General features: G+C 37.0%; 2 protein-coding genes across 2 annotated transcripts in view; both read left to right on the top strand.

The window, feature by feature from the left end:
* The window catches only part of LOC121318996 (phosphatidylinositol phosphatase PTPRQ-like), a 47,741-nt gene extending 37,490 nt beyond the window's left edge, over window positions 1-10,251 (top strand). The window contains 6 exon segments of the mRNA XM_041256233.1: window positions 2,085-2,166; window positions 4,188-4,278; window positions 5,547-5,623; window positions 7,309-7,425; window positions 7,508-7,633; window positions 9,320-10,251. Of these exon segments, the coding sequence (XP_041112167.1) occupies window positions 2,085-2,166; window positions 4,188-4,278; window positions 5,547-5,623; window positions 7,309-7,368 (310 nt within the window). The 3' untranslated portion in view covers window positions 7,369-7,425; window positions 7,508-7,633; window positions 9,320-10,251.
* Window positions 10,252-14,158: 3,907 nt separating this feature from the next.
* Window positions 14,159-15,918, top strand: LOC121318054 (myogenic factor 6-like). Its single transcript, XM_041254299.1, has 3 exons — window positions 14,159-14,738; window positions 14,995-15,091; window positions 15,441-15,918. Exons 1-3 carry the CDS (start codon window positions 14,220-14,222, stop codon window positions 15,554-15,556), a joined length of 732 nt encoding a protein of 243 aa, XP_041110233.1. The 5' UTR covers window positions 14,159-14,219; the 3' UTR covers window positions 15,557-15,918.

A 15,918-nucleotide genomic window follows, 5' to 3' on the forward strand; every position in this document is an offset into this window, starting at 1 on the left:
ATTAGGAAATAACACTTACTACCCAGGAACAAAAAAAAAAAAAAAAATTGTTACAGGGTGTAATGCCTGAAAAAAAAACCTGGTGAATGTTGGTTTTATCTTGACAGAAGTTTCCCATGCTATTCAGGAATTAATGTAACGGTTAGTTTATCTCCTAAACTAAGTCTCCCAACAGGCTGACTAGTTTTTTCCAGGGCTAAATAGAGGAAGATAAGCTTCTTTAGCTGCTTACATTTCTGTTTAGTGCTGGGTCTAATGGAAGGTTATGCTACATGATCCTCATATTACATTATCCACAGACACCCTATATTACATATCAGTATCTATCAAAGGTGTTAAATCTTTATATAACTGACCTATTACACAATTTCAAAGGCAGCCTTGTAAGGCAAGGCTGGTAAGGTCTCAATACGAAGCAAAGATTTATTCAGCTGATGAGCAAAAAATCTTTTCACAAATGAATAAAGCTAATTTATTTAGAGTATTTTGCCCTCATTCAGCAGAAGCATCTGCATGTTTCCTGTCCTTTGCAGTACATTGCTAAGTTCTGTACTTACAAGCAATCTATGCAATAATGTGGGCTGGATAAAGACAAATGAGACTAAGAAAAGAATGCATTCCTTACTGTTTGTGTTTGCACAATGTGTTATGCATGTTGTATAGTAAAGTAATAATCCCAGTTAGATAGTATGTTAAGGCATGCAGTTTATATATAGATTTATTATAATGTCACTTGGCCACTTTTGTAAAATTTCCCTATCAGCTATGGAGTTTGACAGGTCATAGTGGAATATTGAATGAAATGCTTAGTATGACCATTATTCAGCTTGAGAAGGGCTCCAATAAATGAAATCATTCTGCAAAAAGTGCATTCTCACAATCTCTATTACTGATGTCTTTCAATTCGGTAAGGAATGCTTTTTCCACAGCAGCAAACGTCCAAGTGATTTTATAATTCCCCCTGTGTGAGTTATGCCACTTACAATGCAAGCATTGATTAATATGATTGACATATATATATATATATATATATATATATATATATATATATATATATATATATATATATATATATATATACTAACATTTTAATATTAAAACATTTTTAATATGAGTTTGTTTGTTTTTATATATCAAAAAATATACATTTGGTTTTAATACTGCTAAATAAAATATTTCCCTAGATAGTTTCACATTTCTGCAATGTTATTTTCTTTCATATTGTTTTTTTTTTTTTGTTTATTTGTTTTTTGTGAAATCTCTATTACAGGCTTCTGAGTTATAGAAAGTCACTCAAGTAAGTAGGTTGAAGAATTATTTGTGTGGTTCTGTTTTGTTGTTTTTCGTTTGAAAGTGTGACAGTCTCTCTGGTCAGTTTCCTAAGAGCAGCAGCCAGACTGAGAATAAATCATAACAGTGTGACCAATGGCACGGTAACTGGAGAACAGCTTTCTGCCTCTCTGGGGTGAAGCAGACACGGCTGTGTTTTAGCTTGGGAAGTAATACAGGGATGCTTAAACTCCTCGGGGTGCAGGAAGCATGTCATAATTAAACAGTGAAGTCACTCCTAGAGTTTTCTTGTTCCACTTTCCTCATTAAACAATGGAAAACTTCCAGATAGACATAGAGACATGACGATCCTGCCTTCCAGTACATGTCATTGCTGTATGTCTTGGCAGTCAAGGTTAAAAAACTTAGCATTTTGACTGGCCTTTTAAAGAGTATCTCCATTGTAATTGTTTTATTTTCAAATAAACATTTTATCCCTTTTGAGATTATTCTGTTGTTTCAAATCTTAGATACGATCGCCAGTGTTTACCTATTGAATGATCTTTTGTGATGTCTGGAAATAAAGTTTTATTGAAAGATTTAAAAAACAACAATCTCTGCTGATCTAAGGCTGCATTCCCAGAATTTTTAAGACAAGAACTATCAAATAAACAAATATATATTTAACATACCTTGTTAAATCGATACGAAGTCAAAGAATGTCAGCTAAACAGATATATATTTAAAAAAATGTACCATGTAGCATTGGATGGACTGTTAATAGTTCCTGCATTGTTTTTTTTATTTTCTTTTAGACCTGTAAACAAGAAATCTTTTCTGCAGCACGTTGAAGATCTTTGTGCTAACGACAACGTAACGTTTCAGGAGGAATTTTCGGTATGTAACCAGCAGTTGTCACAACACAATGGTCACTCCACATGTCACATGTCATGTCCACCTTCTCCATGTGAGACCACCGAGAATGCTGGCATTGATCCTCAGTACCCAATTACCAGGCTGAGTGTTTGTATAGTAAAGTTACACTGACTTTTTTGGCTCTTCATACTTCATGCTGCAATCTGATCGTAATAATTCACAGGGGTGACAGTAAAAGGTGATCCACAGACCTCCCTAAGGTAAAACAGAACCCTATTCAGATTTCACAACACTTAATGATTAAGACACAGTTTTAGCTCTGGAATGTAATACACTGTTTTTGTTTTACCTTTTCCTTGTTACAAACTGCTGACCTACCTTAACTGAATAACATGCTATACAAAGCTGCAGCAAATTACAGTTGCCGTTTGCTCCCTAATGATATACAGTACAAAATTATTAGTATTGAAAGCCAAATCTATCTGGAATTGCTTTTACAGTACCTTTGTTCTATGCCTGCTGTAACCTTTTTACTGGTTTTAATTCATGTTTCACGTTCTGAGCAAGACTAGATTTTAAAGTAAATTTTAAAGTTTTTAATAGGTTTAATGTTCTAAAGCCAATCTGTGATTTATATGAGTTGAAAGAATATATAGTCATAGAAGAATCTAAACTATTTTACACTTGCTTGGTTGAAGTGAGAATGAGTGTATATTTAATGTGTATAACGTATCAAAAGACTTGCAAATTAATCTTCTTTAAGGCTGTTGCAGTGTGCTTTACCAACTGCAGCTTTATGGCTATCATATTATTGATATCCCTCAACTAACTGTGTGCGTGTTATTTTAAACATTACAAAGCCGTCATAACTAATTACACATGATAGTCTATAGTCCATTATACCCATGGAAATACCCACTTCATCAATCTCCAGTTAGTTTCTTTTGGACCCCAGAATTTCAATTTTGAACTATCCATTGTTTTTTCTTCAGTATAGAGGAGTCCTTTGTAGTGTATACAAAAAAAAAACAGTATCTAAGGGGGCGGCAGCTAAAGTAACAGCAGATGAATGGCATTGCCAACCATTTTAAGATATGTTGGAGCACTGAAAGACTTGAGTGGATGTGTCCCAATTGTTGAAGTAAAGGACAAAGCTAGGAGATCCTAGGCTCAGATGGTGGGTCAACCACCGACTGACTCACTACCTGACCTTGAGACAAGTCAGTTCAGCATATGGTGATTCAAGTTCTCCCACCTGGATAGAAACAGGTCCCTCAAAGACTACATCACATTTGGGATGTCCATGTGTGTAGTTTATACAATTTTAAAGGAAGAAGAAAAAAACACTGCTTATTGGTGTATTTAATAAAAATGGATGTAATAGTAGAACCCTGGCATAACCTTATAGCTCTGTAGAGACACCAGTTACAATCCTGAGCTCAGTGAGAGAATCTCAGGTGAGCCCCTCGTGGGCATCTCACATTTTGAATTTTGCATAAGTAGGCGTTGGTTCTTAAGAGGCCCAGGATTGAATGAGCATAGAAATCGGATAACCCTGTCACCTTTAGTGCAAGAGACGGTGGTCCCTTCAGGTCAAGGGTCATGTGCATGGTCAGGGGGGTTAGTTAGGTGGGATTGACTATGCAGCTGCCTGCGTCATATGTGATCGGTGGATAAATAGAGGGCACTCGTTAACCGTGCCATCAATCCATCACCTTTTCTATAAGCATAAAATCCAAATTAAGGAGCAGAAAGAAAAAGAAAGTGTAGATCTTCTTTTTTCAGTACAAGGGTCAAGTTCCAATGCCATGTCTGAAAACCCAGCTTAAAACACAAGTGATAATGAAGAGACTTAATTTAAAGTCATCCTCTGACTATTTCTGCTCACCACTGCAGTTTTAGAAAGACACTACAGTATACTGGATTGGAGATGATTGGGGGGGGGGGTGTCACTGTGTTTTGCTGCATTTGTAAAATGTACTGCTACACAGTAGAGGCTCTTCTCACTACTGGTAAACACTCAGTACTTGCCTCTGTTTCAGGAGCTTCCAAAACTGCATCAGGACCTTGCAACATCAGATGCCGACCTCCCTTGGAACCGATCCAAGAATCGTTTCACCAATATCAAGCCGTGTATGTATAGCTGTGCATGAGCTAAAAAAAAGAAAGCTTAAAGATAGACATTTTTTCTCCTGGACTATTTAATGTACTGGGAAATATTAACACTATCATTAGCCACAGTATGAATAAAAGTACTACTAAGCAAGTTCCATGTACAACTAAGCAGCACCTTCATGTACTTTTAAAAGTTCAGTCATACACAATCTAAACATCAAAAAGTTGCTCTGAACTTCAGTGACATGCATGTGCAAAAAACAACCAAGTGTTTTTTTTTCTTCCCTTTTTTAGCTTTGAAATTTAAACCAAGAAATTGACCACTTTAACATTCTTTTCACAAGTTTGTTTCACCCCTTTTTCCCCAGTGTAAAATCTGTGTTAAATTCCCCTTTGAGCTTGGTTAAGCGTTTCTTGTGATACTTGCAAAGTGTGCTGCTGGGGATCAATGGAAGATCAGAGTGATTGCGAGGGAGAATTTTGAGCCAATACTTAAGATCTTATCCGAGGAGGGAGAACCCTGTCCCTCTGATCACCCGTGCTTCATTTCTCAGTTAATAAGGAAAGAAATGCCTTTATTATTTTAGGCATTAGTTGTGATAGGAGACCAGGGGTGCATGGCATTCCTTTGGTAATGTAACTTCATTCTGTGATATTAACTTTTTTGGAACAGCTGCTTCTGTTGATCCACAGGTCCTTGTTTCAGAAACATGTCCTACTGTAGGTTGGAGGAACAAATGGCGTTCATGTTAATTGACCTACATTCAAGTTACTAACTATAATGCTCTACAAACAATGTCTTCTTTCTTGCATCTTAAGCCTACCCAAGGACACTTTCCTTGCCACTAGTAATAAACTGCAGTGGTGTTTCACATTTGTGCTTTAATAAATAGAACACAGAATAATAGGAAAAATATGATACTGTATATATAATGAATGTGTTTTTTATGTCATTGCCAGGTGGGATAGTTCAAGAAGTGTATAGTTTTTAAAATATCAGCTTTTAAATAGCAGTTGTAAACATTTCTTCTTTTCAAAATATGAACTAAAACATAAAACTTCCTACCGGTTAATCATTTTTATCAGTTTGTATATTCTGTGCATCAACATGCAAATAACATGTAAGGATAGCGGTTACCATACAGTATCCTGCATATTAGAATACTAGATGACTAGTATTATGTATTTCATTTACTATTTTCAGTATGCAATATATAACATATCTTTATATATATATATATATATATATATATATATATATATATATATATATATTATATGTGCAGATAACAACAACAGAGTAAAGCTAATGTCTGAAGCCGGTGTGCCTGGATCAGATTACATCAATGCCAGTTACATGTCAGTAAGTACCCAACTGTTTCTGATTACCGAGAGAGGTAAAGAGATTTATTTTCTGCGTTGTCTGTCCGCAGTTCCCTCTACATAGAGAATAAGGATCTGCTAGACAAAAGAACTGCTTATTGGTTCGATTTTAAGCTCTCAAATTACAGCATTGTATTTATGAAAACAATATCAAATATGCTTCCAGTTTGACAGCACCCATTAACATTAAAGAACCATCAAATAGAGGTGTCAGTTACACCTAGATAATAAAAAAGATGCAGTCATCATAAAACGATATAGACACATGGCTAAAAAAATATACTTTGTCAAACCAGTGTAAACAAATATTGTTTCAAACACAACATGAATGATACACAAAAACTGATACAGGTTCCATAAATACAGTAAATAATGCTATGAGTTGCCCTCACATAAACCCAGCATGCCTCCCATCCCAAAATAAATGGGGTTGGATTTACATACAAAAGTTGTTGCTTTGACAATATTAACAGGTTTCTAGTTGTGCCTGGCAAAAAGACATGACAATCTTGGTAAAAATGACCTACATTTAATGCTATCAGCTAGTAATCTATCAAAAGTTGTTATGGGCAGAGGTACTATACTTCAGAAAAGAAAACAATGCGGTAGAATTATTTAGATTGTGGTGGTTCATTGAGAATTAAAACGTATTTGCCTGAACAGCAGTCTCGTCCTCTGAGTACAACGAGCAATGATTCCTGCCACACATACACTGCATCTCCTAATGACTTGCACACTGTACTAAAGTACAGTGTGTGTGTGTGTATATATTATATATATAATATATATATATAATATATTATATATATATCTATTATATAACCATGATATATATATATATATACACACACACACACACGCATCTGTAACTAAAATGTAGTAAAAGGCCAGCTGCCCAAAGCCAAGGCAGAGACCACAGTAAATGACCTCAAACCAACCTTCAGGCTGAAGACAAGCCTTGAGGACCCCGAAACTTCCCAAGACTAGCTTGCATTTTAAAAATATAATCCACTGTTTTCCAACGTTTTTCCTCACAACAAACTGCTATTTGCAGTTGATCGCTGGTATAAAGTGTACGTGGCAGGTGAAAATGTCTTGTTAAACCTGTGACTTCTAAGAAAAGTTAGTTGCCTTGAAAGGTGTGATGATTGTAGATTGGAATGTTCCACCAGAGGCATCTGGTGACATCTGTATGGGTTTTTCCATTTCAGTCATGTCATCTCCACAACCATCACTCTGGGTATTGTCATGTATATTTATAACTTGATGTAATTGAATCTGTAGTCATTATAGAGGAAAGGGTGATCAAAGTATTCAAAATATCACGTAAGTAATGCACAAGGCAGTTAATTAAAGAGCTATTCATTACTACAAATAAATCAACAGCTAGTATTTAATACAGTAAATATTATTAACAAATATATGTGGTGTTAGTTACACATTGCATGCTTTCTATGTAATTGTTATGCGCTATTACTAAACATTTTCCAGATATTTTGGATGTTGGATATTGCCGCAAACAGAAAGTAACAAACAATTCCTATGAAAGGTCCTTTTAGGGGGCCTTTAATTGCATAAACAAATCTGCTAGTGTCAATTTACTTGTACCCCTGCCAATAGGGAATGCATTTAATACTGTATGCTGGTCACTTCTCTCTATCTTAGGGCTGTCTGTCCAAACGAATTCATTTCCACTCAAGGTCCGTTGCCAGGCACTGTGGCTGATTTTCGGAGGATGATCTGGTAGACGGTTTGCTGACGCAATGTTTCGAGAAAGGCAGGGTAAGTTATAAACAATTAATGAAATAACATAAGACATGCATGGTGTCTTGTTTTGTGAAGTCTTCATTGCTTCGTATTTCAGATCAGATGTCATCAGTATTGGCCTGAAGACAACAAGCCAGTGACTGTATTTGGAGATATTGTGATCACAAAACTAACGGAAGATGTTCATCCAGACTGGACCATCCGGGACCTGAAAGTTGAAAGGGTAAAAAAAAAAAACTACATCCTGGTAATCAAGTGTGTTGAATGAAAAAATGTATGAACTATATCACAAACTAGTCTGCTCTTTTAGTACAATGATTACACCGTGTAACTAATTTTTTATTTTTTTTTGGTTCCTGGGTAGTAAGTGTTATTTCCTAATTGCTTATGCCTCAAAAGTATAGAAAATTGCTATTATTCCCCACAAACTTTGCTTTTGTGACCAGGACAGTAATATTTTGAAATTTACCTATTTTCCAGAACATTCCAGGTAGATTCAGTGCTGAGTAAACTTGGAGTAACTTCTAGAACTTTCCAGTAATATAAATAGTAGTATAAATACAGGGGCCTTAAGCCCAGCAGTTCAGTTTAGTTCCAGCTGCCTAAGTGGATACGTATCTGCATTTTTCTGGGAGGTCATAGGAGACTTCAAAATGGTGGCATTCCTGATGGGTCTCCAAGGCGGTTTTACCAAGTTTCCCTGCTATCTTTGCCTTTGGGACAGCAGGGACACCAAGACGCACTACCACAGGCGGGACTGGCCACAGCGGACTGAGTTCTCTATGGGGAGGAACAACGTCAAGTGGGAGCCACTGGTGGACCCCCGGAAGGTGCTGATGCCACCACTGCACATCAAATTGGGCCTTATTATTTGTCAGAGCTGTAGATAAGGAGTCGGCAGCCTTCAAGTACCTTCAAGACTTCTTCCCTAAGCTGTCTGAGGCAAAGGTCAAAGCCGGTGTCTTCATCAGACCACAGATAAAGAAGATCCTGGAGTGCAGTGAATTCCCCAAGAAGCTCACTAGTAAGGAGAAAGAGGCTTGGAACAGCTTTGTCACAGTGGTTCGGGGCTTCCTGGGCAATCACAAGGAAACTATGTGGAGCTGGTTGAGACTCTGGTGAAGAACTACGGCACAGTGGGCTATAGGATGTCCCTCAAAGTCCATATCCTTGATGCTCATCTTGATAAATTCAAGGAGAACATGGGAGCCTACTCGGAGGAGCAAGGCGAACGCTTCCACCAGGATATCCACCAGGACCAGGACTTTGGGGAATAATAGCCATTTTCTATACTTTTGAGGCATAAGCAATTAGGAAATAACACTTACTACCCAGGAACAAAAATTGTGTTACATAGTGTTACCTATGGTAAGACTATAGCCCAATTCGCACAGGACTAAAAATCAACACATAAACAGGTGGTTTCTGACTTTTTATGGACATCTGTGAAATTTAGTTCCATGCAAACCATCCATTTCTTTTTATCCCAAACACTTTTCTCAGAGGTGCTCGGTTCACTCATATGAACATGAGGCCTCATCACAAATGCGCTACCAAACTTGGTTAGTGCTAATATGTTGCACTGCAATCAAAATGGAGCTCCATGCAGTTCAGTCCCTCCAAGGTACATTGGTGGGTGCAGTGATTCTGCAAGTGTGTGCAGTAGTTGTCCACAGCATGCCAGATCTGCTTCATGGATAAATGCCTTCATGGGCATTTATTACAGCCTTACTATAGATCTGGGAAAGTGCTTGAAAACAGGAACCTGATTTACAGTGCATTGTGTGACCATTGCAAGTTACATGAATAAAAATGTGGGCCTGTTGACTCTATTTAAGATGAAGTTGCTGCTTGTGCAACTTAATTAAATATCTAAATATGAATGAATTCATTGTTTTGTTTGTTTTAGGTGACGTGGAGCTTGAATGGGAGGAAACCACCATGTAATTTGTATTTACAACGAAGGTTGGCTTTGTTTTGGGTTATTTAGGTTTTAAAAACCAGCAACAAAAGAAAAGTACGGACATAGGGGCCAAATCTCTGTGAATAAACCTCCCCCTACCCTTCATTATGTCGCCACTGTGCCTTCTGTCTCTTCCCTCAGATCATGCAAGACAACACAAGAGTATCAGATCTTTTTTACACAAAAAAATATTGTATTTTAAAATCACATATATTCTTGTACTGCTAATTTAAAATGTCTTTGTATTTCTTACTTCTAATTATTGTATTTTTGTGGTAAGATAATGTAAGCCAAACAGGTTTTTGAGGCAGATTTTTATTGGATTTTTGTTTGTGTGTCTGTGTGTAAATTCCAGGGTGAAGAATATAATGTATTTCTGTTTGGATGTAATGTAAAGGCAATAGTTCTTTGAGAGGATTGTTATTTTGGCCTCTATAGTGTTGACATTTCTTGTGGATTACTTCCAGTGCTGTCACATTAAACCCATTTAAGTGTAAGTTTTTGTACTTTGGATCTTCAGCTTTATGTGTCTTCGCAGAACATCCCGTGATCCTGAACAGCTGAGCTGTCACCCCCAGACACTGCAGGGATTTATCTACTACTGCAGAGCACACAGTAGCTCTTCAGGGGCACATAAGGGCTATTAAAACTCATTTCTCATCGACAACTTTGACCTAACTTTATGGACCATCTGAGCGCTTACTCTGCAAGCTGAAAGTTCCTAAGCTTTCCTGCATGCTCTGTTGTACATATAAATAGGGGACTATGTTTAAACTTATCAGTCATTTTAAATAAACCACTACATCTCAGTGATGCAATACAAACAAATAAGTTACAACAAAGCGATTAAGTAGAAATTATGAGATTTACAAAAATAAAAAAACAGGCATACGCTAAGAAACTCAAGTGCATGTTTGATTCTTATTACAATGGTATATGGTCCTATTTGAATTATCTAAACAGTGGCAGTGTTTAGATCTGCCTCTAATTGAATAGGCTCATCACGACAGATGATAGACAACATTACTACATTTTTACCATAGAAAGTGATCTTTGGAAAGCTCTGTGGTAGTTCCTATAAGTATATATGAGTTCAGACTACAATCTATTCTGTATAATAAAAGCATGACTATCGTCGTTGTGGGGAACTAATTGATGTTATATTCCAAATCAACCTCCACGATTTAGTTATACAATAGTCAACAGTCAATAGTACATGTTTAATATAATAGGAAAGCATGGAAAGACATTTTTAAGAACTTTCATTCTCCTTTAAAAATGCATTTTGATTGGGGGGTGGTTTGGTTTGGTGGAAATAGAGCAAATCAAATCCTGGGTTCAAATTGTTGCTCAGTGCTGACTCGGTGGTTGACTCTTACAAAAGAGAAAGACAAATAAGTACATTTTTCACCACACATGGTGATGTGAAATCCATTTGTGAAAACTTTGTATTCTGACCAGATAAATTGTTTTAGTTATGCCCTACCAGTAGTGTACATGTACCTGTTGTGTCAATAGGGTGTGACAGTATTTCATAATATATATCACTAGAGATAATAAAAGTAAAAATGCGCTTTGCTTTAACATACAATTGCTTTATAACTACAAAATAAAGGGATATCTTGACATCAGATATCTTAGAAAAACAAATCCAATATCCAGAGTGTTTACATTTCTACAAAGTCGTATCAGTGTATCTTTAAATATAATTACATTCAAGCAGAAGATATATTGAAACGCTTATGCAGAGTATCTTATCACACATATACATTTTTCACTGTCTGACATTAAAGTTCATACAGTATGTTCAGCCTTTTTCCAATGTCAAGGTCAAAAGCACTGATGGTAATTTACAGTGAATGCTGATAGCAACCTTTACAGGAAGTAAAGTGGTACATTAAAAGTGTTCAAGCATCTATGCTCTGCATTATATGTACAGTGCCACAAATTTCTACCTAAGGTAGTTTAAACTTGAATTGTATTTGTTTAAATTATAATTGGAGCACTTGGTGAACTTGAACAAGATGTCAACAGGTTTTTAACTGCTTGTTTTCTTTGTGTGTCTTCAGAGTCAATTCCCTAGTTACTTTGTTCTAAAACCAGCTACAACCCTCCTGCTCAGTGCGAGAGTGTTTCTAACACAAGCCCTAACATGCCTCGATGGTTGGAGTCCTTTAGAAGCCATACTGAGTGCTGTAAATGTAATGAGTGACTTTAAGGTGTTGAAGAAAAAAAACCCAACAACATTTCATTTACACTTCCCGCAGATATGGGACACTGAGCTAACTTAGAAAATCTTACACATTCTATAAAACATGACACTAAACTACTGTTGCAATTCACTGCACACTACTTATCTCATACATCTGGTAATGTATTGTATTGACGTCTACTGATACTGAAAACATTCAGCATAAAGGTATGATACAGTAGTAAAACACAAAGCTGTGCAAGAATAAAGCTGTTGTTTCTATCTATCAGAATTTTTCACCACCAAGTTAGTTAATTATTTTCAAGCTGACATCAAACTATGCTTTCATGATACAAACACATATTGTTTGTCTTCATATGTGTATTTTAGCTCCATATCTACACTAAGCCAACAACAGTTTCACGCGAGGTCCTTATGAAAATGGACACAGTGTTTAGCTGAACAGGTTTGATAGGGAAAATGCATCAAATCCTCTGAAATCACTTCAGCAGCTGATGCAGCAGAATAGGTCCATTGAAGACATAAAGAAGAGGCCAGCGTCATAGATAGGCAGTTGTCAATCCCAAGAGAATTTGTAATGTATAAATGAGCACTCCAAATTATAAACGGTTCCAACAGAGGACTATACAGAGAGGGATCAATAATGTAAGGTAGGGTCTAAGTGCAATAGGTATCAGTTTATACACAATTTGATGATATGTTTGGTTATGGAGACCAAGCTGTATCTTTTTAGCACACACTATTATTAATGTTATTGTCGACTGTGGCTAAGAAAATAGCACCAATGTGTTCTGGTTTTATTTTCTTTTATTGGTATTGTTTTGCAGCTGCAACATTGAATTCTACAAAGTGCGTTCAATATAAAACCATAGAGTTCAGAATCAAACCATAACAGTATTCCCTTAATTATGGTATGCAAACTCCTATAAGCTCTTTAAAAATGAACTGTAGGGAGGCTGCATGGAGAGGCTTCTGACTTGCTTCCCAGTAACAGTGTTTTCTACTGAATTGTTTGTACCGTGATTGGGCAGGTTTCTCAAACCCATTGCTTTGTCAGTTAAAGAATCAAGTGTTTGTACAGAGGTGTCCATTTGTCACTGCAGGCCCTGACGTAGGCATTAGGGCATCTGCCATTTAAACCTCTATGTCTTAACTACCCACAACACAGAAACCGGAGAGCTGAAATGGAATCCTCTTTCCCTTCCCTGGCTGCTCTGCAGTGTTTGCTTTGCAAGGTGGTACGAGGGGGGATAGCTTGTAACATGTAACTGATTCCTTCAAGTACACTGCAGAACAAATTGAAATATTATTAAGAGTAAATAAGAGACATAGTATTAAGACAAAATGCAAAGCTCATTTCAGTTTTTAACCCATCAGGTTTTTAAACATGGCAATAAAGGCTCTGAGAATGTGTGCAATGCACGGCAGGGCTATGTTAAGACCTTTGATATATTACTCATCACCATACTTAAACACATGTGATCTTTGCACTTATTGATTTACACATCCATTTCCAAGTCCTAGCCCATCCAGCTCAAATGTGTGACAGCCTTTTAAACATGTTTTTTTTTTCTTTTGCTGCACTTCGTATTATATTTTGTTTTTCCCTTAGGGTTACATTGATATTTTGCTTCATTAATGTGTATGTTTGAACAAAAACGTATTTAGAATTTAAACATAATTTTGACACAAAAAGACTAAACACAATTTGATTGGTAAATTGAATTATTGGTATTTATATAATTTTACTATATAAATGTATACTGTAACAATAGCGAATATACACTTTGCTCCTGATTTGTAAACCTTTAGATCAGGTCTGAACAGTTTGTTATCTTCTGAAACCTGTTAACGTTGGTGCAAAATTATTATTATTATTATTATTATTATTATTATTATTATTATTATTATTATTAGTAGTAGTAGTAGTAGTAGTAGTAGTAGTAGTAGTAGTAGCATCATTCAGTCAACGTAATCAAGACAGCAAGCTAGTGACCAGTTCAAAAATCATAAAGAAGATAGACAAATAGATACATGACAAATAATGCTATAACCCTACATTTTGTACTATTAATAAGAATCAGTAATGAATTTAAAAGCGACAGGAAAGGAACACGTCCATTGTATAAAAAGCGAAAGTAAACTGTAAGTCTGGTTCTGCAATAGAGAAGTGTTTCAAACATGTCTAATCCAATTAACCAGTGCATTATGTTGTCATGTGCGCAATTCACAGCGTGCCGTTATGCACACCAGTCTAAGCAATAGAGGATATGTAATTGCCTCCAGTTACATTTTTGTCCGCAGTGCAGTATGCCTCCGTTTGTCCGGAATCAATATTGTTGGCACCTGTTATCTGTTTGAAGTTATATTTCACCTTTCCTCGAGAGGTGTTAATGTGTAGTTTTTAAACGAATGGTGCTCCACTAGTCGTCGTACCCCTGCAGACGCATTGAACTCAGATTTAGAGTTTGATGCGCTGCGACAGCTAAAAGTTGGATAGAGTTTCACCTGCTTCTATATATATAAACCGAGTGACTTGTGTCATTGCGCTATTTAAATGCCATCGCCTGGGTTCCTCTGCCGGTTTGGATCACTCCTGTCAAACACATACCCACTACAGGCCGCAAGAGCACCATGATGGACCTTTTTGAGACCAACGCTTATTTTTTCAATGACCTTCGCTATCTGGATGGGGATACTGGACCCTTGCAGCACTTGGAAATGGCAGAGGTGTCTCCCTTGTACCAAGGGAGTGATGGCACCTTGTCACCAGGGCAGGATCAGGCACCATCCGAGACTGGTGACAGCAGCGGGGAAGAGCACGTCTTAGCACCCCCGGGTCTCCAACCCCACTGTGCGGGGCAATGTCTGATTTGGGCTTGCAAGACCTGTAAACGAAAATCAGCCCCAACTGACAGGAGAAAAGCAGCAACTCTTAGAGAACGGAGGAGGCTTAAAAAGATTAATGAAGCTTTTGAGGCTTTAAAGAGAAAAACTGTGCCAAACCCGAGCCAGAGGTTGCCGAAAGTGGAGATTCTACGAAGCGCTATAAATTACATTGAGAAACTTCAGGACCTTTTACGTACACTGGATCAACAAGAAAAGTTGCAGGGAAATGTGGACCCATTTAACTACAATCTGAGAGATCAACACGTAAGAAAGATTCACAGCGTGTTGACTATTCCTATTACATATTAATATTTTCTTAATGGATAATGTTACGTGACAAGTGAGTTTGAGCGACAAAAAAGCGTAACTTTCAATGTTTTGATGATTATTTCAGATTAACGTGATAAACCATTTATAGAATTGGGAAGAACTGAGTTCCAGCACACGACCTTTAACTAGCATGCAAACTTAACTTCAGCTGTTGTTGCAACAGACACATTGTATACTTTCCTGTGTGTAGGTGCCCAGTGCAGAGTTGTATGGAAGAAGCACCTGTCATTCTAACTGGCAGAATCTCTCAGATCATTCCAATACAGCCGGTGGTGACCAAAGAGAAGGTGAGTACTAGCGCAGTATAGTACAGCAGCACAAAGTATGTATCACCTTGATAAGCTAAAGCAGTTGTGTGTATTATAAAAAGAAAGCTTCAAATAAGATAGAGGTTAATTTTAGCGCTACCAATGTCCTACAGTTGTTTCTTGCTGTTCAGTAATATATAGATACTTGTTTTTTGTTTTATAAAAAAAAATAGCGCAAACGGGGGAGTGTGTGTGTGTGTGTGTGTGTGTGTGTGTGTGTGTGTGTGTGTGTTTGGGGGGGGGGGGGGGTGCTATAATTGAACAAATAGCGCAGAAATGCAGCAGTAATAGTTTTTGAATAACGCTTTCTTAATGATTTTAATTTTAGGATCTGGTGTTGAGTCTTCAGCTTCCAGCAGTCTGCGTTGCCTCTCTTCCATAGTGGACAGTATTGCAAGCGAAGAGCCCAAAATAAACTACAGTGAAGAAGCCGCTGAGAAATGAACTCTTAACTTTTGATCGGGGACATAAAACGCCTTTTACATTTCCAGGGCCCATTTGAACTGATTTCCTCTTGTACTGTCGTTCGTGGCAAGCGTTCCTTCCACTTGCTTGATTACCAGCCCTCTGTAATACTGCGCGCTTACTCGCCATCGTGTGTTGTGTGTTAAAGTTAACCGTTCATTCCTTGAATGATCCGGAAGCAAAAACCGAAGTGGCCTTTTTAACAATTCATGCAAGAAGTCGGTATGTTTGTGTTGTAAATATCAATCATTTCTTAACTTTTTGTAAGAACTAAAAATACGCGCTTTTTTGTATTTAAGTTATATAAGTAAATAAAAACATATTTATACTATAGTGTGTTC

The sequence above is a fragment of the Polyodon spathula genome, chromosome 7, assembly GCF_017654505.1.
Source record: "Polyodon spathula isolate WHYD16114869_AA chromosome 7, ASM1765450v1, whole genome shotgun sequence".
Classification (NCBI taxonomy): domain Eukaryota; kingdom Metazoa; phylum Chordata; class Actinopteri; order Acipenseriformes; family Polyodontidae; genus Polyodon; species Polyodon spathula.